Below are 22,431 nucleotides of genomic sequence, written 5' to 3'. Positions count from 1 at the left end.
TTCCACAGAATATAGTTTTCCTGCTTGATACTAGTCTTGCCAAAATGGTTCTTTTCAGAGTAATTGCAATGAAACCACTGTGAACCAAGATGAAGAGAAAGGAGGAAGTTCCCAGCTGCCTTAAAAGAAGCTGAATTATTATATTTGTCTTTGCTCATTGATAACAGAATATTGGCAGGAATAAAAGTACTGTCTAAATCTTGAAGGCATATAAAATATTGGGGAAAAGTCTAAACTAGTTGTACCCATGCTCTGATGCCATTGTGGCACAGAACTCTGATACATTAATTTTATATTTAGCAATTTATAGCTCCTTCCAATCACCATGGTAATTAAACACCAAGTTAATTGACACAGCGTAGTATTCTGGCCCCTAATTAGCAGGGTATTTTTAATTTGTTACAGATTCCATTATGCAGCCTGATGTAGTTCTAGTAAAGTAACTGTACACTAACTCCAATGCACCTGGTAAGAAGAGAATCAGACCAAAGGAAAGAGAAACATGACTACATATTGATTTGCCATTTGTAAACTACTGAAAGACTATGATAAAAGTGCAACTTCTTTCCTTTCCATCCTCTTGTCTTTAATTATCATGAGTCAGGATTTTTTGTTAGCTTTATCACCTCACAATATTTGCCTACATGTAGAAGAACAAAACAAGATATGTCATGTGGAGGAAAATGTGGGAAGAGTGCATCCTTGGTTACTATGTGCTGTTTAGAGGACACAGGCTCCTTACCCTAGTATCTCTTAGAAAGTAAAACTAAAGCAAAAGAGGAAATAACAGGATCTACAAGACCAATTATGTAGTCTGATGCTAATAAGTGCAATGCCAAATTTTATAATTAATTTCATTCTTCAAGAACTGACTGTAATGAAGATTCTTGAAATTTACTATACCCAAAATGGTGTTGCTGTGCTTTTGTATCTTCAAATAGTAGCTCAGACAGCCTAGATATAAACACATCAAGTAATATTTATAACTTTGGCAGTGGTCTTTATGTCTTTGGGGGTCCTAGAGCTCTGGAATTTGTTTTCTTTCACAGCTTAAATGGTCTGAGAGGGATGTTGTAAGTCTGGGTTACCACTGGAAGGGAAGAAAAGATTTGAGGTTTTCCATTGCTTGTTTTCCTAACAGCAGACTCTGGTGAATTTCATACTAATTCTGTGGTTGAAGTTATGTGAAAAGCACCAAGGGCATATGAATAGGTGTCCTCTTTGACATCTAAGTAAACAAACAAATATTTTGAATAGAGAAAAATAAGAATCGCTGTGAATGAGGACAAAATGTTCTAGCTTGTGCCCTGGCACTCTCTCCTTGTTTTTTTTTAATTTACATATACAAATTATCATAATTTTAAGGTAGCTTTAATGAGAACAAGTTATATATTAGTTTCACTCTTTTCTGATTTATCAAGAGATTGGCACCTATAAGTTCATCCTACTTCATTTCAGCTTTCTGAATCTCTGGGAAAGGATTTGCTCTGCACTTTGCCAACGGCAGAGCACTGCTGGCTTTCATTAGTGGGGGCCAAATTCTTTCACTTTTGTTCACAATGATTAATGCTGAAATAAATGGAACTTCTTGCAGTATTCACTGTGAACAGACTCTAAGTATGCTCAGATACAGACTACAGTAACAAAGTGTCTGCTGTTTGACTGTGCTCCCTCTCCCTTGCTAGAACAGGCATGGAGGGCATGGGGGGAAATTAAGCTTTAATTCTATTCATACGAAGGATGATACTTTATTGTTGTTATTATTAATAACAAATTGTTTTCTCAAAGTGCTTGGAAGCAAAAACTGGATGGAGCTAAAGTTCAATCTTTGCCCTCAGGAGATAGCAAACTAAATATAAAACAGGATGCCGATGGAGAGAAGACCTGATTGCGGTAGGAAGGGTGGAGTATGAGAGAGAAATAGAACAGTAATGGTCAGAGTAGTAACTGCTGGTACTTCTGGCACACCAGAATTAGTATCTGGAAGCACTCGTGCAAAGTGAGTTAGCAAGAGAGTCTCCAAGGAGGCTAATGTGGTATCTTTATATATTCAGAGGACCAACTTTCAAGAACGAGGGGCATTTTTAAAAAAAGCATGCAAATGTGTATTTGAAAACATAATGAGTAGACAGCAAAAGCTGGGATCCTGTACACAAACAGGCTGTGGGGAGAAAGCTTTTAATATTGAACAGATAGGTGAGGCAAGGGAAGGGCCTTCAGACCTCCGTCAAGCAGCCTCTACTTGATGCACCATAAAGGTGGGATGAGCTGCAATGAGCAGTGATGGAGAGAACTGCCAGGGTGTTTGCATTTGGGATGCAATGCAGCAGACCAGATTGTGTCTATCAAGGCAGAGTAAATGGGAACAAAAGTGAAACGGTAAATGTGGGATGAAATTTTTTTTCTACAGCAATCAAAAATTTTCACCTGGAAACCTCCTTCTGACAAAACCCATTGTTTCTTAAAGAATAAAAATTAAGAGAAATCATATATGTTTCTGGAAAATAAATGGGTTTTTTTGGGTTTAACTCAGCAGGGTTTTCACATTCTGGCCAGCTTTAATGTGCACATTTCTCTCCACCTTGCATTCTGCTTATATCTAGCTCTTGCAGGTTATTTTAAATAACCCCTCTACCTCTCCAGTCTCTTGTACTAACACAGCCTAAATTGTCACAGGACATTATAAACTCCAGGAGAAGGTCCTGTGTGACAGGAGATATGTTATATATCTGTTATACATAACATATATAACAGATATATAGCATACCTCCTGTTATGTGAGAATGGTGAAGAAGGGAAGAGGGAGGCAGCTGTGGTTCAAATGATGATTGGATGGATTGCCCCCTGAGTAAACAGGGCACTTCTATGGAACAGTAGACAACCAAGCTGATGCTTCAGCTGAAATTCTGAAGAATTGCAGCCACAAGAGCCCTTGCACATTTCTCAGATAACAGACAAGAGGAACGGACAAAACAAACCAAGTGCCAATAAACTTTCACTTCCTTTCGTAAGATGCTCTGTGGACATCTTTAAATATATTACATTGAAGATATGAAGTCTTGTGCTGAGCAAAGCCAGTCTCTGTAGAAATAGCCAATGCTTCAATGATTAAGCAACTGGGAAAGTGGACTACATTTTATATGTGTAGATGTATTGGTTTTTTACTGGAGCTGAGCTTGAAATTTTGAAGTGATTAATGCCCTTGAATAAGGGAGCAGCTATGTTGAAACACAAAATGTCTCAGCACAGAATATTGCCCCTGTTCTTCTCATTTCAGCTTCTGGTGTCTGATTTTTCCCCCTCCTCTTCAGTCACTTGACAAAAATATATTGTTTTAAACTACATCTTTCTTTGCTCTCAAAGTGCTCATTTCCTTAATATTGTATTGGGACCTTGTCTAAGCCACAATTTTTAATTTTTCTTTTCTAAACTTCCAACTGTTATTACCATCACAGTAGAAATAATTGGAACATTTGTGTAAAAAAGCCTTGCCTTGCAGCAGTCAATGGCAATTTAGCACACACCATAGCAGGATATTGGTTCAGAGACCTGGGAGCTTTTTCTCTTTCTTTTTTTTTATAACTCTCCTGGATTACACAGGAAAACATGATCAATCTTGACAGCAGGTTCTAACAACAATGCAACCAAATTGTTCCCCAAACGAATTTACTTGTGAGAGTAAGAACTTTTTTTCAGATACGCAAATACTTCTCTGCACACACACCTTTTGAGTAATCAGGCTACTGACTGATGGCAGCATATTGCCAAGTATCAGTATATTGCAACCTTCATCACTGGCCACACAACTACTATTTAAACTTGTTTAACAGATTTTAAATGTATACATTTGGTAGAATTAAAAAGCAATGGCACTCATGTTTTTGGCCAGTAAATAAAGAGTGTTGTGGCCAGTTGCAGTAGGGGATAGAATTTCAGGTAGGAAGATTAGAATGGCCAGAATAAAAATTTGGCTGCGGCCCAAGCCAATCCCTATTAACCTAAACTGTTCTACAGGATCTTGAATCACTAAAGCTGATTTTAAATTTCTTCTTGATTCCACAATAAAGAAGGGCTAATTGTCTGTCCACAGTATTGTCTGAATCTCATTTGAAGTGAAGGCTGGTGACGATTCGATTGTAAGCATCATTTCCCACAGCTCCATTGGGAAGGTTTCCCAGCCGCCTCAGAGCCTGCCTAAGCCCACTCCATCACCCAGCTCTGGCATTACAGAACTCTCTGTTCCAGCAGGCTGAGTGGTACAGCCATTCCTGGGAGTATAAAGGAGCTTAAGCTTAGGAAGAATGACTGTTTCATGACATTTAACATATCTGGGTATTCCCACTGAGAAGCAGGATATTCATGCTGTGAAGAAGGGGCTGGACTAGGTGGATCTGCAGCTCTTTCTGTCCAAAAATATCCCTGTTTCTGTGAGAACATTTTGGTAGTGTCAGGCAGCACCTGTATTCCATTAACTCCAAAAGCATTTCAGTGTTTACAGTAACCAGGAAATGTCCATGTCTGTGTTATATTAACAAGTCAGCAGTAACAACTGCAGTTTCAGTTTTTAGAGCTATGCAGAGAAAGGTTTACTTTGAGTTGTTGAGGGTTTTACTTTTTTTGCTTGAAAAACAGAGGCCTGTAGTACTGCCCTTGAAACCATTACAGAAGGCTTCGGGGAAAAAGTTACCAAATGATGTCCAATAGCACTTCCTATAATCAGGTAGGCAAAAGCATAGCTATGAATTGCAAGTCTCAAAAGTACTTGTGACAAAAAATTTGTAGGTCCTTCACTTTAGTATTTTTTGCTTGTACTCTTTCTGCCTACTGCATGTAAGGGGGTTTGCATAATGGCATAGTTTCATTCAAGATTCATTATGTTGGAAACAAAACTGTGTCATATTTTTATGTGGACTATACTACATATGCTCAGAGAGGTAAGCCATAAGGTGCCACTGCATAGTAGGCAGCAGACTTTATAGGAGCAGTGATGTGGTGATAGAGAATTACAGTCTATGTAAAAGAACTCACCTGTGAGAAATTAAAGCACAACTTTTTGTAGTCTTCCAAATAGGCTCCAATTTCTGCATGCAAGAGGCAAAAAATCTTAGCTATGCACTCATGCGCTTTTCACATAACTGAATTTTAATAGTGACATTAAATTACTATTATATAAACAGTAACATCAAAGACTATGGGAGAAAGCTAGAAAATATATTTTTCTTTTCTCTTTTGGATTGAAAATGGTACATTGTAAAGCAACTTAATTACCTAGAAAGGCAGTAGCAGGGACTGCTCTGTACTTGGCCAAGCCTACCAAAGGTAGAGAGAGCTTGAGGAGGTTTTTCCTCATCACCTGCTGCTGTGTACACTGATGTGACCAGAATGATGACAGAGATCACAGCCACAGCTCTCTACTGAGTGTGCCACCCCTTGCCTGCCAGAAAGCACCATCTTTTTTATTTATAATTACTTGAAAAGGTGATTCCAGAAAGAACAGAGCAGGCTTCAGCTCCCCCTGAAACACTGTATTCAGCCGGCCTGATCCCCCTCTTATTAATAGGCACTTTTTTGAGACTCCACCAAGACCTTTCTCCTTGTCTTTATTTAAATACCATGCAAATGAAGGAGATATGCATTCAGGACTATTCCAGGAGGCTAGAAAAGGTTGTTACTTCGCTTGTATGTATTGCTGGTTCCAGAGTTCATTTTTTCAGTATTGCAAGGACTTCTAGTGAAATCAGTTCCTAGAGATGATGTCGGAACACCTTTACAGTGCTGCAGGTACAGCTGTTGCTTATCTTGTTTACTTATGCTACTGTCATGCAGATTCATTCCAACACCTTTTTGTCATTTTGGGTTGACACAAATCTGTTCAGCAGTAATTACTTGAGATTGTTCTACATTTCAGGGAATATTTTTGACTCATTTACATTACAAAACCCCATGCAAATTGCTAGGAGAATAGGTGCTAAAGGGATTATAACTCGACAGGATCTTACCACAGTGATAGCTTTTGAGACAGAAGATCAGTTAATTTACCTGACAGAGAACATTTATATTAAGTAATCCTTGGTTTGATCAAATTTATCAGATACATACTTTCATACTTTCAGTTCAGACCTTAAAAATATGTGACTGTCAATGCCAAAGGCAAAAAAAAGTGTCAGAAGTAAATATGGAAACCAAAAACCACTCTACTTCTTACTCATACTGGAGGTTATTCCCTATTTCTATTCTGAAATGTTGCTAAATAGTTTTAAAAGATTTAAAGTACTTCACTGCTGCCAGTCAAGTCATAAAGAAAACTGTTTCAACTGGGAAACATTATCCTTCTTTAGGACTTAAGTAGATTTGGGGTTATCCACCTCTTTCCTATCCTATAGCTTATCTTTTATAGCTGGGCAAGATAAATGCAAAATAGGTTGTATGTGCTACTAGAAAGTAGTAATAGTCACTTCCTTTGCTTTGCACAAGTATAAATTACCCTTTTAATGCAGAATTGCTGAAACTTAGGGTCTTTTCAATAATCACCAGGGACAGCCTCCATTCCCCAAAGAAGTACTCTAATCATTCTTAAAAAAAACCCAACAAATCAACACCACAATTTAAACCAAACACTAGTGACAGTCTCACATTAATAGTGAAGTTATTAATTTGATGAAGTAACTGCAAAAATTGCCATATCCTTCACTGGAAAATTTCATCTAGTATGGGTACTTTCACCTTGTTTATTAAGAATACATGAACATAAAACCCTCCACTTCCTGCTGATTTGATGATCCCAATTAATAGGGGAAAAAATTCCAGCACAGAGAGTGTGCTGCGGCTTCTGTATACTGCATATATTGGATATCCTTATGAAGGTGAATAGGAATTTAGTGCCACATTTTTTCTTGGGGCAAGTAAAATGATTCTATCTCCCCTGCTTACCATCCTTCACTGACTTCTCTGAATGTTTCTTTTTGTAGACATTTTTGTAATGTTGATAATGGTGGGCATCACTGTAATGTAGTTCCCTGAATTTACATGATTACATTATAATAATATCAATGCTGGTTTTTATACTTCATATAAATCAGTGTTTTATTTGCTCTCACAACTTGTGCTGCAAATTGAACAGCTGTTTTCACAGAGCAGTTTTAATTAAGCTGTCCATAATGCTGCCTAGATATTTTTCTGAGCTGGTAACACTTCATTAAGTATGCAGTATCAGTGAACACTTCAAATCATTCCTGAACATTACCTCACACTTTGGTAAATTGAAATCCCATCTTCACTGAGGTTGTCAAATCACCTTGTTTTGGTGATTTGAATTTGGTATTCAGAAATCTTTCTAATCCTCAGGACCCTAGGAAATCTTGAATTTGCTACAGATTTTGCCATCTATTCACTCACTTGTCAAGATAATGAAGCTTTAAATGATACTTGCCCTAGTAAAATCCTTTGGGCAACCTATTATTAGCCTCTCTTTATTCTGAAAACTGACAAGTTCAATTTATGTGTCTTTGGATCTTTTGTGAAGTTTATGTTCTATGACCAAAATTTGCTTCCCACACTGATTTCTCACATTTTTTCATCTCTGTTTTGAATATCTCTGCAATATTAGTTTGGAAAGCCAAGATAAGTTTTATCTCTTCCTGTTTTTCTGTGCAAAAGCAGCTTCTTTTTTCTTTTTACAAACTCATACTGGATCCTACATCTGTATTCTCATTTGGGAATGTTACAGATTGCTTTGTTATTTTCAGAAACATATGATAATTAATGTGGGAAGCAGTAATTATTTTTTGCCCACAATGACTTTTTTTCAACTTTAAAAATGGGTATCATTTTATCTGTCTTGGACAGCTGAACCTGATGAATGTGTTCCAGCACTTCCATGTTTAGCTCCATTTCTCACAGTGGAAATTTCTTTGTCTCTTATTTGCAAAAAAGATTCCAGAATGGACTCACATCCAAGCATTACGTCTGTTAAGGAAAAGGCATTAAGGAAATACTCTATCCAGGCACAAAAATTTCATGGTTTTATAAACTGTGCCCCTAAGTCTTAGGCTGTAAGTTCCTTTCCAATTTTTAGAAGTGGTTACAAGTCATCATCTGGGAATATAAACAGGAATCTGGAATTTCAGCTTTTGGTCCTCAGTTTTTAAACCTTGCTTGTTATTACTCAGAAAGGTGGCTAATCCCCAGCCAGCCAAGAAGACATAACTCATTGGTGATGCAATGATAGACCATGATGTGTCCATTAACCAGCAGAAAGAAAAGCAAGGGCTTGTTTTGATTGCAAGGGTGGAGAAGATAGATTATGCATGGGTTCAGAGACCTTGCAGAGCCATTTGTCCATTTCACTGAGAACCACAGAGGAGTAAGATGCTCTGGACAACACAGAGGTATGGAATAGAGCCAACAGGAAAGGCAGAAGGAAGAAAGAGAAGGCAGAAAAGGAAGGGAAGGGAAGGGAAGGGAAGGGAAGGGAAGGGAAGGGAAGGGAAGGGAAGGGAAGGGAAGGGGCAGAAGGAAGGAAGTGGCGGAAGGAAGTGGCGGAAGTGGCGGAAGTGGCGGAAGTGGCGGAAGTGGCGGAAGTGGCGGAAGGAAGGAAGGAAGGAAGGAAGGAAGGAAGGAAGGAAGGAAGGAAGGAAGGAAGGAAGGAAGGAAGGAAGGAAGGAAGTGGCGGAAGGAAGGAAGGAAGGAAGGAAGGAAGTGGCGGAAGGAAGGAAGGAAGGAAGGAAGGAAGTGGCGGAAGGAAGGAAGGAAGGAAGTGGCGGAAGGAAGTGGCGGAAGGAAGGAAGTGGCGGAAGGAAGGAAGTGGCGGAAGGAAGGAAGTGGCGGAAGGAAGGAAGTGGCGGAAGGAAGGAAGTGGCGGAAGGAAGGAAGTGGCGGAAGGAAGGAAGGAAGTGGCGGAAGGAAGGAAGGAAGGAAGGAAGGAAGGAAGGAAGGAAGGAAGGAAGGAAGGAAGGAAGGAAGGAAGGAAGGAAGGAAGGAAGGAAGGAAGGAAGGAAGGAAGGAAGGAAGGAAGTGGCGGAAGGAAGGAAGGAAGTGGCGGAAGGAAGGAAGGAAGTGGCGGAAGGAAGGAAGGAAGGAAGGAAGGAAGGAAGGAAGGAAGGAAGGAAGGAAGGAAGGAAGGAAGGAAGGAAGGAAGGAAGGAAGGAAGGAAGGAAGGAAGGAAGGAAGGAAGTGGCGGAAGGAAGGAAGGAAGGAAGGAAGTGGCGGAAGGAAGGAAGTGGCGGAAGGAAGGAAGTGGCGGAAGGAAGGAAGTGGCGGAAGGAAGGAAGTGGCGGAAGGAAGGAAGGAAGGAAGGAAGGAAGGAAGGAAGGAAGGAAGGAAGGAAGGAAGGAAGGAAGGAAGGAAGGAAGGAAGGAAGGAAGGAAGGAAGGAAGGAAGGAAGGAAGTGGCGGAAGGAAGTGGCGGAAGGAAGTGGCGGAAGGAAGGAAGGAAGTGGCGGAAGGAAGTGGCGGAAGGAAGTGGCGGAAGGAAGGAAGTGGCGGAAGGAAGTGGCGGAAGGAAGGAAGGAAGTGGCGGAAGGAAGTGGCGGAAGGAAGTGGCGGAAGGAAGTGGCGGAAGGAAGTGGCGGAAGGAAGTGGCGGAAGGAAGTGGCGGAAGGAAGTGGCGGAAGTGGCGGAAGTGGCGGAAGTGGCGGAAGTGGCGGAAGTGGCGGAAGTGGCGGAAGTGGCGGAAGGAAGGAAGGAAGGAAGGAAGGAAGGAAGGAAGGAAGGAAGGAAGGAAGGAAGGAAGGAAGGAAGGAAGGCCACTTTAAGGCACCATGAGCAGGACAGTAATCAGACTCTAAAATGGCTGGGACTGTAAGAAGAAACTAAATAGTGGTAAGGAGGAAAACTAAAACTGGATTTTGCAAAGAAGGAAATGTAGAGAAAGGGAACAGATACAGGGGAGTCCAGAAGACTATCACAGAAAAAAACAGTATGTGGGATTTGTGCATGGTGTAGAGAAGTGAGCAGAGCAATGAGCAAAGTGCTCTGCATGGAATGATTTCTGTTTGCACTGCTAGTCCAGGTTAACAGAATTAACCAAGTTAACTTTAGAATGCTTGGGTTTGCACTTCATTCATTTTAACTTCATCTGTGAAAGAGAAATGTTAATAAAATTTCAAAAGCAACAGATTTTCCTTCCTTGAATTTTGGACACCCACTGTTAAAAGAGAACTGAGGGAGATTGGAAGGGGGGTTGGAAACACATGTCCTTGAGAGGATATCTCATTCCATCCCAAACCAGCTGTCTAGAAGAGGTTGCCACAGTAGGTCTATGGAGCAGGACTTGATCTAGCTGAAAAAGATATTACAATTTAAAAAAGCATATCTACCCCAGTTACAGAAGAGGTTCTTAGAAAGCCATCTTGGACTGAAGGTAAAGCTGGAGGTATCAATTCCATCTCACATTTCCTGTTTCTGTGGAATCCTAGTAGTATTTCAGTATTCAACCCTTTTAGACTCATTTGAAAATCTCAGGTTGAGTGTGCTTCAGTTTCATTCTAGTCTTTTCAAAGTCTCTAATAGATCTAAAAGCAAATTCGTCATGATTCTCAATAGAATTTGTTTTCTGAAAGCCTGTAACTTGTTTCTTCCTTTGTTGCTTTTTAACATGGGCTGTGTTTTGATGTGGAGATGTAGGAATTGTTTTGCTGTTGAATAACAACTTTTCTCTTGCAGCACCAGCTGTAAAACATGAACACCTTGTTGGATCACACTCCAAAATCTGAAATGGGCATCCTGCCAAGGCTTAGGGCTTCCTTTTTGTTTTGACTGTTGCAATGTTCTTGTTTCTGTTAGTATCACGTTCCTACCACTTGCACTTTTCAGACACCCACGGCCAAACTCAGCATAACTCCACTGAGCTTACCAAAGCTGCAACAGACGTGAATTTGTCTCAGTATGTCTGTAAATTAACCAGTCATTTAAGCTGGAGAGTGACATTGATAAGCAATAACAGCAGAGGAGTGGTGAAAGGAAGATATCTCCTAGTTAGTTTTGGACAGTTGACACTAACTCCGTTGTCAGATAAGTCTTACTGACTGTGGGAAAAGCTGAGTGGGAAAAGTCACACTCTCTGCCTGCTAACCGTAGGAGGAAAACAGATCTGGAATGCAGAGGAAATCTTGACATTATCTGTTCCCCCAACCCCTACCAGCCAGGCAATCAAAATAACTAGCTGAGTATCAGCTGCCTCTGTTCCTGGCCCAAATAAAAGTGCTTTTTTGACAGAGCTTTTGCTCACAGGAGAGGAGGCAAAGAGAAGAAGTCTGAAGTGGGTGTGGGGGAGTGCTTCCTGCCAGAACCCAGCAGCAGCTTCTCTGTGACATCTAAAAGAATACTGATGACATAAACCTAGTGCTGTAAATGGAGGTGGCTCTGCCATTTCCAAAGGACAGCAATTCATGCCTGACAGCCCTGCAGCCCAGAACTCCTGTACTCCATCGCTCCACTTGGCTTGCTTTGACATTGCCAAGGACAGTGTGCCAGACTCTGCTACAAGAAGGATCAAACCCAAGTTCTTTCACTGGAAAGAACTCCTCTCTTCCCATCCAAATTTTGTTGTTTAAGAATAAAGTGTAGCTGTTTCAAATGAACACTTACAGAGTAAATTTACTTCCTTCCGAGCCCTCACAAGATACAGGGTTTATCAAGACCTAAGGAAGCACAGTATACTATACTTACATCAATGTATACATCACAGCAAATTAGAGACACTCTCATATATTTCTGTATACACTCACTTACCTAGGTGTAGCTTAATACTCTGGATATCATCCCTATAAGGTTGTTGTTATACTTAAAAAAATCCAGAAGTATGGGGACATAGAAGAGGATCACAGCAACAAAAGCAAAAAATGAAAAGGTGCACTTTATGCTACTGAATATATTGAGTTCTCCAATGCATCATCCAGCCATTGAATGTACTGAATCAATTCTGTCTGTCTCATAAATAGTTTCAGAAGTTTATTTTAACTTTGGAAACTCATCTTACCTTTTTCTTACCACATGAGAGTCCAGAGAGTCCAGATTTTGACCATGTGTTGGTCAGCAGAAAAGTGTGTGAAAGTAAGGGCTAACTTTATTTGCTATATGTTTATCAAACAAACAGATCTCAATATCAGTAGTCTGCTAGTGATGACAAAGTACCTGCAGCCTTATACCTGCTTTGCCTACTCAAAACGCCTGGAAATCAAAATTTGTTGCTTTTCTTGATAGAGTCCTGGCATGGACAGTAAAGCATTTACTTCTGGGGAAGGCTGGAAAAAGACCAGTTGGTTGGGGGATGTTATAATTATTTCTCTCCATATTCCTTCTTCACTGCTTTGGGAAGCAAGCACAGAAGAAATGATTCTCTGAATCTCTCCCTCCTATTTTGTACCCCAGACCCTTCTATCTTTCTTTGACAGAAGTGAATCACCAACTTCCCATAGACACTAATTCTCTGATTTTTCTGCACTAAGAAGCCTTGAGCTGCAGCTGGCTGAGCCAATGCTGACCACTCAGGTGTTTTTGGGCATGCACAAGCAGGTATGGAAGCTCTCCATACAGCCACAGTGCTACTGTAGGCCCTTCCTGGGGCCAAGCTTAGCATGAATCAATGGCACAGCAAAGAGCACCTGGCAGGATGGGGACTGTAACCTGGACACCAACCAGTTCATGAACCAACATGCATGAAAATAAGCTCCTGAGAAATTATTTGAATGCTGAATTAGAAACAAATGTAAATGTTTTAAGTCACCTTTTTGTATGAAAACGATTGATGATAATGTAAGGCTATAAGGTTTGTGAGGGAAGGACTTTGTTCTGCCTGTACAGTGCTCACAAGGACACTACTCTGGGCCTGAGGCCAATTGTCACTACCTCAGTTCAAAAAATTTAAAAATAATAAATGACCTTATTAGTAATCCAAGTAAGCAGCATTTTTAAGAGTTTCCTGAAAGAACTATGTACATTTTATGAAATATAATATTTCCTATTATATATATATATATACATACACATATATATATATGAGTCTCCCATTTCCTCAGCTACTTGATTCTGAAATCCATGAAAAGTAGAGGCTATTTTTTTTCTTTATAGATACAAATAATTTTCTCTACAGCTAAAAATGCATCATTAAGAGACTAAGTATAATCCCAAAAAGTTGCTGATGACTGCAACTGGCAGAGAGTTTCACTCTACAAAGAAAAAATCCCTAATTTTCTACAGGATATACCTGCAAGATTCTATGTTAGAATCAGTTTACTTCTCAGAGTTAAATCATAGAAACCTTATATAACAGTGTCTTTGGAAACCAAGAAATATTCCAGGGTAGGTATATATCCAAGATAAATAAATATAAAATAAAAACCTACAGCCATTACCTTCCCAAACTATATGTCAAAAGCCTACACTTTATGAAGGCTAGAATAGCAGATTCAGATCCGCTCAATAATACCCACTTGTAAAGCAACCTTTTGGCCATCTGTTTTCTTGAACTTGCCTTTCCAATTGCTCTGCCTTCATAAAGACGCAGAGCCAAGATCACAACTGAAGATGTCATTGTATGCAATGGAATGATATATAGGATGGCTTTGGTATGTGTTTTGTATTCATACGCAGCCCCAGTCTCCTCCTCTGGCTGCATTTCAGTGGTGGCTTGACAGCATGGTGGAATTTACTAATTTGTTTATGCCTTGTGCTGAGCACTCAATAAATACCAGCATCTATATGTGCATTTCTGTCATAGCAACTTGCTGGCCTGGGTGGAATCTAATACAGAGAACAGGAAGGGCAGAGACTGGATGGTTTTCAGCTGAGAAGCCTTTTAAAAAGGCTCCTGTTTCTTAGTAGTTGACACCAACACTACATAGCTCTTTGTCCTCCTCTAGTGGTCCCATTATATTTAGGGAGAGACTTATGCAGTGATTACTTCCAATTAATGCAGTCACTACCCCACTGCAAGCTGCTGAGGCTCATGCCATGAGGTCCTGTGCTCAGTTCTGGCATGAGCCACAGTTCCATGGTGCTCATGGAAGTGGAAGGAGGCGCCTCTGCTCACAGCCAGTGACAGCTGCACAGACCCCGTGTAGCTCACAGGAGAGGAGGTGTCCTTGTGTCCGTGTGTCCTTGAACCATGGCCATCTCCTCTGAGCAGAGCCTGCACCATGGCATGTTGTTCAATAGCAGGGAACAGTGGCATGGTCTGAGTGCAGCCCCACAAAAGGTCCTATGTTGCACAAGTCCAGGAGCTGACTGCTTTGTTCGATTTCTTTATTGTCCCAAATACTCTGCAGCATGTTCTAGCCAGAAGCTTTTCTCTATGTTTTCCTACCTGACTTGCAAACAAAGAATCAGTGCAAAATCCATCTTATGTGCTGAGCTTTTCAGAGAGATGATGCATGTCACTCTGATGCAGCACAAAACCTTAAACATTAATCCTTAGGAACTGATACTAAAGAGTTAAATAACAAAAGCTGAACCTAAAGAATTATTGCAATATAAATGTTTTCTAATGGGAAACACTAAAACTGTTGGAACTGCTACCCATTAGAAATGCTTTCTGTGAAGACAAAAGGTTCTTACCATATAGATTCTTTGTATGTCTCTCAGAGCTTTAATGCTTTGTTAGCATAATAGAAAGCTAAAGGTTTATTTTGCTGTATATTTTAACATTGGTTAAAAATTGTCTAACCTTCAAACTTTTGCAGTTATGTCTTGCACAGGAAATAAAACACAAGGACATAGCTTGCATTGTGGCTGTCAGAGAAGTCTGAGGGAAAGGTCTAATTGAAACAGGAAACAAATATACTTTTAAATTATTATTATTCAGTGAAAAAATTCCAGGCATTTGTTGCTTTTGGAATAAATGTTAAATGGCAAAATGTGGTCTCTGCCACGACTCTTGGAAGCCCCCAGTTTAAAACAAGTTGGCTGCTCAAGAGCAAGGGAGCTGAATATGGCTGTCTGTCTGCAACCTTTGTCAGGCAATTGTTCAGTTAAAGAAAAAAATTACTCGAGAGTCCTGTGTCTCCATGAACTTAGTCGCTGGAAACCAACACCACCTAATTCCAACAGAGGCAAAACTTTAGAGCAATTTATCAATCTGAATTAGATCACCTTTTACAGCAAGGTTCCTGTCACATCTCAAGAATTGTTACAAACCCAAGCTCCTCTACCAGTTGCTTAGTGTTCAGCTCTCCTTAGGAGTACAAGCTGTAACCAAATTGAGTTAGGAAAAGTATTTATAAAATATTCATTCTGAAATGACCGATATTTTGTACAATTATAAACTAGATATTATTTTTAATATTTATCATCTCTATTTTCACTATTTTTCTTTCTTATTAGAAATGTTGACTAAAAATCAAAGTCACAGAAAGAACCATGGAGCAGAGAAATAGGGAAAGATATTTAGAATGACATTGAGTGGTTGCGTGTGTATAAAGTGTTTTTATACATTGCTGATTTATTGTTTTAGAAATGTCTTATATAAAATTCAGAGTACTTCTTAATGAATCAAGATTTTGTCTATAATTCACATACTAGAACATATAAATTTCTAATCTATACCTGGCTGTTTTGTGCAGTTTTTTTTTGAGAAACAGCAATATCTCATTTTTCTTTTGCTTTTGAGAGCAGAAGCTCCCAGCGCCCTCAACTACTCCAATACATCAGTAAGAGCTGACTAGCAAAGATTTGCCTTTTTAGAAGAACAAAGAAGGGCTTTGTTCTATCATTTCTGATTATGAAAGGAAGAGGCAAACTCACTGCCTAATTTTGGAAGCCAAACTGGCACTGCAGAAAAGTTAGAACTGGAGCCAAATGAAATGACCCTCTGATGCACTGACTGCAGGACAAGCACCAACTCTACCTGCTTCTAATTTGAACAACACAGAGCATAACTAGTTAAGAGGCCAAGGTCACCAAACAGCTGGGTTTATTCGGTAGTTTACTTTCACTCTTTAGGAAAACAGCCTGTTCATTTTTCAGTCCAAAGCAAGCACCTTCACTTTGTGCTGGAAACATGTCAAAGTGACCCTGCTCTGCTTTCTAGTAAGTGCACGGGATCATTGGATAAGGATGTTTTATTTTCTCCAGTTATTTAAGATCAGGTTTTCATCTTGGATAAACTTTTTTAGGTGGAGTAATGACAGAATGAGACACAAGGCACTGCTGAATGTCTAATCCAGCTGCTACTCCCCCCTGAAGAAGATGATAAGAGAGGTTTCACAGTCACAGCCTCAGCTCCACCACCAGCACACTTGCCAGGCATCCATGGCAAGCGAAAAGCTTAAAGAGATCACCTCCATCCCCCCACAAGCAAGAGGAAAATCTCAGAATAGGATACGGTTCTATGAGCCACATCCATTTTCCTGTTCAGAGTGTGATTAGCCCATAATTCCTGCCCAGGGACTGCAGCAAAGGTAAAATAAAACCATGAGCATTAAACCTTTTATGACTGAGGAAACATAAAAAATATGTAATCAGCTGAAAGTTCTGTACTCAGGTTTGATTTTGCGATGAATCAAGCACCTTCAGTTTCTAACAAGAGCCAGATGGAGTTGCAGCTTCCTCCCATTTGCATTATGCCTGGGCAAATATTGCAGTATCAGGCAGCTCATTAAAGCCCTGGGACCACTGCTGCCCCTGTTTGAATTTTGCATTATATCAGTCAAGTATACACAATTATCTGTGGAGTACTTCTGAAATGGCCAAGGTCACATGAGGATTTTATCGTATTACTGCAGTGCACCATCTTCCTTGCCAGCCCATTGCTGCTCTGCTACAGACTACATTACCATGCATCAGCAAATACATGAGCACACTGCTATATTTAGTGTTTCATACATACCACTAAAATAGAGGATGTGTCAGCTTTTAATCCGACTTCAAATTTTTGCCAGCAAAGTGAGGGCTCGTTTTCCCTACCAGTGATGAAGTGTGCTCTGTGTTAGTCATCTTGAGCTATGTAGTGATAACTTTAAAATACATTAGGCAGCTAGAATGCTCAATCTGAGTGGAATGTTTTTTACTAAGACACATACTGGGGGATAGTAAGGACACACAGCATTAGTCAGCCAGGTTTTAGTAATGATTACCACAGGCTACCTACAAACCCAGCAGCAAACTGATGGCAAGAGGAGCAGCTAAGCATGGTGCTCTCTGGGGTACCACAGCAGACAATTAGGACCTCCTACACTGCAAGGGCAGAAGAGATAGGTGGTGCAGACTGGGTTTGGTGTTATGTACCTGGCAATATGAGAAGAAAAGCATTGATGATGATGATGACTTGAACAGAGTGGTCTGTTGCATGGAGATGGGACTGGGGCAGTCCTATTGATGGCATCATCTATTAATGAGAGCAGGAATGTGGTTTAATGGCTGAAACCTCAGGTACCACCAGGATAGTCACATTCATTCCCAAAGAAAGCAGAGTTCAGTGGATAGATCTGATGTTGTCACAGGTCTTGGTAAAGCCACAGAACAGGGTATTTTTTTATGTATTTGTAACACTTGCTTATTAATGCCATCATATACAAGCTGAACAAATGTGAATTGCCTTCCTGTCTACCACTTCCACAGAAAGCCAAGAGAGAACTTGCTCACCCCAGGCCAAGGGTGAGCCTGTCTGTGTGAAACCAACTTTTCCACTACAAACTGCTTGTTTTCTCTTGCACCTGTCACTTGCACTTTCCTAACTACATCTTAAAGGGTGTGGGCAACACCACATTTGCAGCCTAGATCTAAGTCCAAATAACATTGTATTTACTTAACACCATGAAATTATGTAAATATATGAATTTCCAAGTCTTTGTGGAACTCCATTTCAGCCCAAACCAGAGCTGTCCATCCCAGTCCCACGATGCTGTGGCAGGCCTGTTCTCTGCCACAGCCCTGCCCAGCCATGTGATCCAACTTGCAGACTGACATCCCATCCCGTCCTTGGCCCATCCCTGACCCCCCAGGCCTCATCCTGGAGCTGTCTGATCTCTGTTCCTGTGTCTGCCCCATTCCCCAGGCAGCCACCAGCTCATGCTGCAAAAGAGAACAGCATTCCAAAGGGCAGTTTCTTCCCTCTCACATGCAAAAATGGTTTACATGGAGAATGACTGGAAGCTGAGGACAGCCCAGCCTTGGGGAAAGGACTGCAGAAGTCTCCACCCTGGCTGCAGGAGCTCTGAGCTGCCCTGTGCATCCCCAGTTCCTGACAGGATGGGATGGGATTGTCCAGGATGGGATTATAAGTGTACTTTGGTGGGGAGGGCAGGGTGACCCACTGGCATTCTGGGAAAAGACCCTCTTGGCCCCTGAGAGCTCTAGAGCTCTGGCCAAGAAAGGGATTAGAAGAATAAATGACAAAAGAGAATGAGAAAGAATAAGAAGTCAGGATGTAAGGGGAGAATGATGCAGAAAACAAGCCTGAGTAGAACAGTGAGTGCTGTGTTCTGTGTGTGGCTGATATAGACAGGAGAGGTTTTCTCCTCATGCAAGAAATTCCAAACCAGAAAATTTATTATCCAGAAAGCACAGAAAATATCAGAAATGTTTAGCAACTGCAAATCTGGAAGAAACCCTTGTCCCTTAGCTCAAGACATAGATTTTCCCTTTTTTATAATTTAAATCAGGTTTTCTCTTTTTATCTCTCTCTTTTTTTTTAGTATTTCAGTCTAACAGATTTCAATGCCAAAATTTCAAATTTAAATAAAAATTAACACTTCTCACTTTGAAGACTGTTAAATAATTGCATGCTGAGAAGTGTGTTCCTATTTTACAGAAACAATTTGAAATAGATTAATGGATGCTAACCTTTCCTGTAAAATGTTCTATTTGAAGAAATGAACATTTTCTGCCAAAAGCATTTTAATGATAAATTTATTACTAGCTCTACCATATGCTAGATTTCTATGATTAAAGTTTCACCTCAGTGACCAAACTGTGTCAGAAAATGACCTGTCATTCTTCTTTCATGTCTGCAATCATCAGATTTTCAACCATCATCCTACAGTTCTACCATTAGGACAGGCACTAAATTTTATCTCTTTGGGTGACAAAATTAATATTGTCATAAAAGTAAAACAATTAAAAATCAATCATACAATAAAATGGGAACACTGCTAAAAGAATTAGTTTTATTTAAAATGCATGTGCCATTGACAGGTTTTCCTTTTTCTTTATAAAGTGCCAACCTTCAGTGGCACAGAGAGGTTTTGATCCAACAATGAATACAATTAAAAAAATTGCTCAATCTCAGAACTTCTGAAATTTGTTTAGCTTTGGAAAAACCCAGGCATGTGTTTCATTGCAAATACCATCATGGAATAAATCCACATCCAAATCATAAGGCAGGAAAAGTTAATGTGTATAGAGCTTCAATGAAAATACATACATTTACACTACGCTCAGCAGCCTTTATGTTTTGTTGACCTGAATTAAAGTACATGAGGGTGGAATTGCCTACAGAGACCTGAGTTTTCTAGGCCAGGATTTCTGTCATTTTGCTAAGCCACTATGTTTGCCAGCAGAGCCACTGAACCAATGAAATTGACTCCAAAAAGCCGCATTCATCTGATTTTAAATGATTCAAGGTTGGCCCCTGGAATGAACTGTGGATGCAGTTTAGATCAGAGACAGATGCAAGAAGAAATTACTGAGTGAGCAAACTGGCTTAAACTAGTCCTTCAGGCAAAAAAAAAGATGCTAAGTCATCTAGGGACAGAGGAGTAATTACAGCAGTGATGTCCAATTGCTTTCCTTTTAATTGGCACACTCTGCATACATCCTGACTAACAAAACAGAAAATGCAGTCAGAAATGGGTGATTCCAGAGGTCATTTGGTTTATGACTGAAATACTTCTAGCTGGCAAAGACTTTTGTGGGAAGGTGGATTCATCTAGACTTTGAGAACATTTATTTTTGCAAAAGTTTGAGGCTCTTATTAAACCCCAGTAACCTACATTCTAGGAAGCAGTTCCTTTTCTCTGTGTTTCTTAATTGTGCTTCATTACAATTTAATAAAGACTTTTACTCTCAATTAAGCAAATCATCCAAGCAGTTTCTTATGCCTGTTGCAATTAATTGGTTTTGTCAAATGCGGGTTTAATTGTGTGTTAAGTATCTTGCTGAACCAGGATCTCTGTGTGTGTACATATCTGTCTATCCAAACCTTTCCTTAGCTCCTGGCATGATAATGTATGTGCAGTTCAGGGTATCTGAGTCTTTAGCTCTGTTTTCTGCTCTGGTCTTGGTGCCTTGCTGGCCCTAAATAATTCCTCCATAATGGTCAAACTTATTAATGCTGCTAATATTGAAAAATGCTTCAACCAGATAGTGGGCTCCTGCTAAGGGAGAAATCAGGCATTGTGACTCTGCCAACTGGGACATGTGGGTCCCAGGGGGCTGTTGGATTTTTTGAAAAATATGCCTCTGTAAATGAGCCTCTTCATCAGATTCAGCTGCTGAGTGACTGCTGAGACAGAAAAAGCTCTGAGCTGTTCCTCATCTCGGCTCACCTCTCTCTCACACACACACACACCAGTGCCATGGAAAGACCTTCAGTCCCACTCTGACACCAGTAACAAATGTTTGGGTTTATCCCCATTATTTCAGAACTTACCTTGCAAGGTGTAAGTCAAAAGGTGATGAATTATCAGCTTTCCTAAGAACCACCTTAATCCTACAACAATAGGTCATGAACAGCAGCATGGAAGAGATTGTCACGAATGCACTGAACACCCATTTCATAACAGAGACTCCCTGGCTCCCCCATCATTGCACACATGGTTACACAAGCCACCAAGAAACTTCCAAGAAGTAATTCAGCCTTACCTGCTTTTTCCTTGCACAGCTTCTGAAACAGCATCTGTAAGAAAGTGATTTTTCTTTAATAATGGTAATTTTTTCCTTCAAATAAGTTCCACATTTCAAGATGACAATCAATGTAATTATTAATGGTCACTATCTTACACAAAGCATAAAATCCAGAGCTTATCAATAAAAATTATGCACAATAGCTAGTTTTGCTTGCTATTGACAACCTGGCACCCATTCTCAGGTCAGGTTCATCTGTCCTGCAGTGAGTGAGTCTAGGAGCACACTCTACAAGCAGAGTATATGTCACAAGGATATATAAGGTGCAACACACTGGAACATGCCTGAAAGGATCTTGTGATGCTGGTGGGGCTCAGGGAGCAGTCAGGCTGCTGAAAAGTTGTGTAGGCAGCTCTACTGACGGGCAAGAAACAGGACACTGTGACTTGGAAAGGTAGATGTCTGTTTCCTGCTCATCTGTGACCAAGAGAGGGTCGCTCTGATTGAGGCTCATGCCAAACTGACCTGCCATGTTGTTTTCTTCATATTTTTCATTTTGCTTCTTTGGGTTTGCCATGCTAAATGAAAGGGGTGCCATTAACACCACACTTGGATGCACCTCTTGGTCCATTACTTTTCTCTTTAATAGCTTTCAGTGCTCAGATGAGGAGGTTGTTGACAGTGATTAAATGCATTTCCTTTCATAGATCACCCACTCTCAGCAATGCAGGCCGTAAATGAAACTAGCATAATGGGTGGTACTGCACCTAATTTTTCTTAATTAAACAGAAGGGTGAACTGATTCCTCCAGGTACCAGTGTGAAGTGCCCAATATGCAGGCAGCTGAAAAGACAGACATTCCTGTGCCTTGCAGTGACACACCCTGTTCCTGTTATCTGCTTGTCCCCACATGGACAACCATCTGCACCTTTCCATCACATGCACCAAGTGCTCTGTTATCTCTTCAGTCAGTATTGCTTCTGCAGCCTTGATAAGAATCTGTCTATAAAAACATGCTTTTTATTTACCTTTTATTTAATGAAGAATTTTACTGAGATATTGGAAAATTCCTCCTCTGAGCATGGAACCAAATTGATTAGGCATCTCTCTCAATAATAGGGAAAGCACAGCAAGGCTACATTTTTTTTTCCTTCTGCAAGGCAATTTCATTCTAAAAGAGCCTCTTGCTCTACTGCAAGGTCTGCCTTAGCAGCAGCTGAAGTTAACCTATCTTTAGCCAGCAGGGATCAAGTGGAGTGGTCACTTCTGATGGGAAGATAATGAGTAGCTGAGTCTAAATCATGTTTCATTAGTGGCAAAGTATCTAATTTCCACAGAGAAGCAGGAAATTCAGGCATGGGCTGTGTCAATTGGCAAGGGACAGGCAGGTTCCACATGAGTGTGCCAGGTTTTTGGGATGCCTTTCTGAACGAGGTATATCATATTGTCTCTCCAGTCCTCAGTGAGCTGCAGTGCTGTTTATCACCCTGCCTGGGGACAGGCACCTGATTTTTAGAATCACAACTCTGGCATAAGCCTGGTTGATGCCTCAATTGCTATACTGAATCTTTGGATAAGCACTTCTTGAAGAATACATAAATGATATGTGAATCGAAAAGAAATATGTCAGTCCTTTGTGGATAACTGGTTTGTG

General features: G+C 40.4%; 1 protein-coding gene across 2 annotated transcripts in view; it reads right to left on the bottom strand.

Annotated features, from left to right (window-relative positions):
* Window positions 1–22,431, bottom strand: part of STARD13 (StAR related lipid transfer domain containing 13) — a 246,078-nt gene that overhangs the window by 144,293 nt on the left and 79,354 nt on the right. For both annotated transcript variants that reach the window (XM_036403160.2, XM_054518487.1), the window contains one exon: window positions 20,796–20,829. In XM_036403160.2, the coding sequence (XP_036259053.1) occupies window positions 20,796–20,829 (34 nt within the window). The remainder of the gene's footprint in view (window positions 1–20,795; window positions 20,830–22,431) is intronic.

This window comes from Molothrus ater, chromosome 2 (assembly GCF_012460135.2).
Source record: "Molothrus ater isolate BHLD 08-10-18 breed brown headed cowbird chromosome 2, BPBGC_Mater_1.1, whole genome shotgun sequence".
In the NCBI taxonomy this organism is placed as follows: Eukaryota; Metazoa; Chordata; class Aves; order Passeriformes; family Icteridae; genus Molothrus; species Molothrus ater.
The sequence above is the reverse complement of the archived record's forward strand: the minus strand, read 5'-3'. Positions and strand labels throughout refer to the sequence as shown.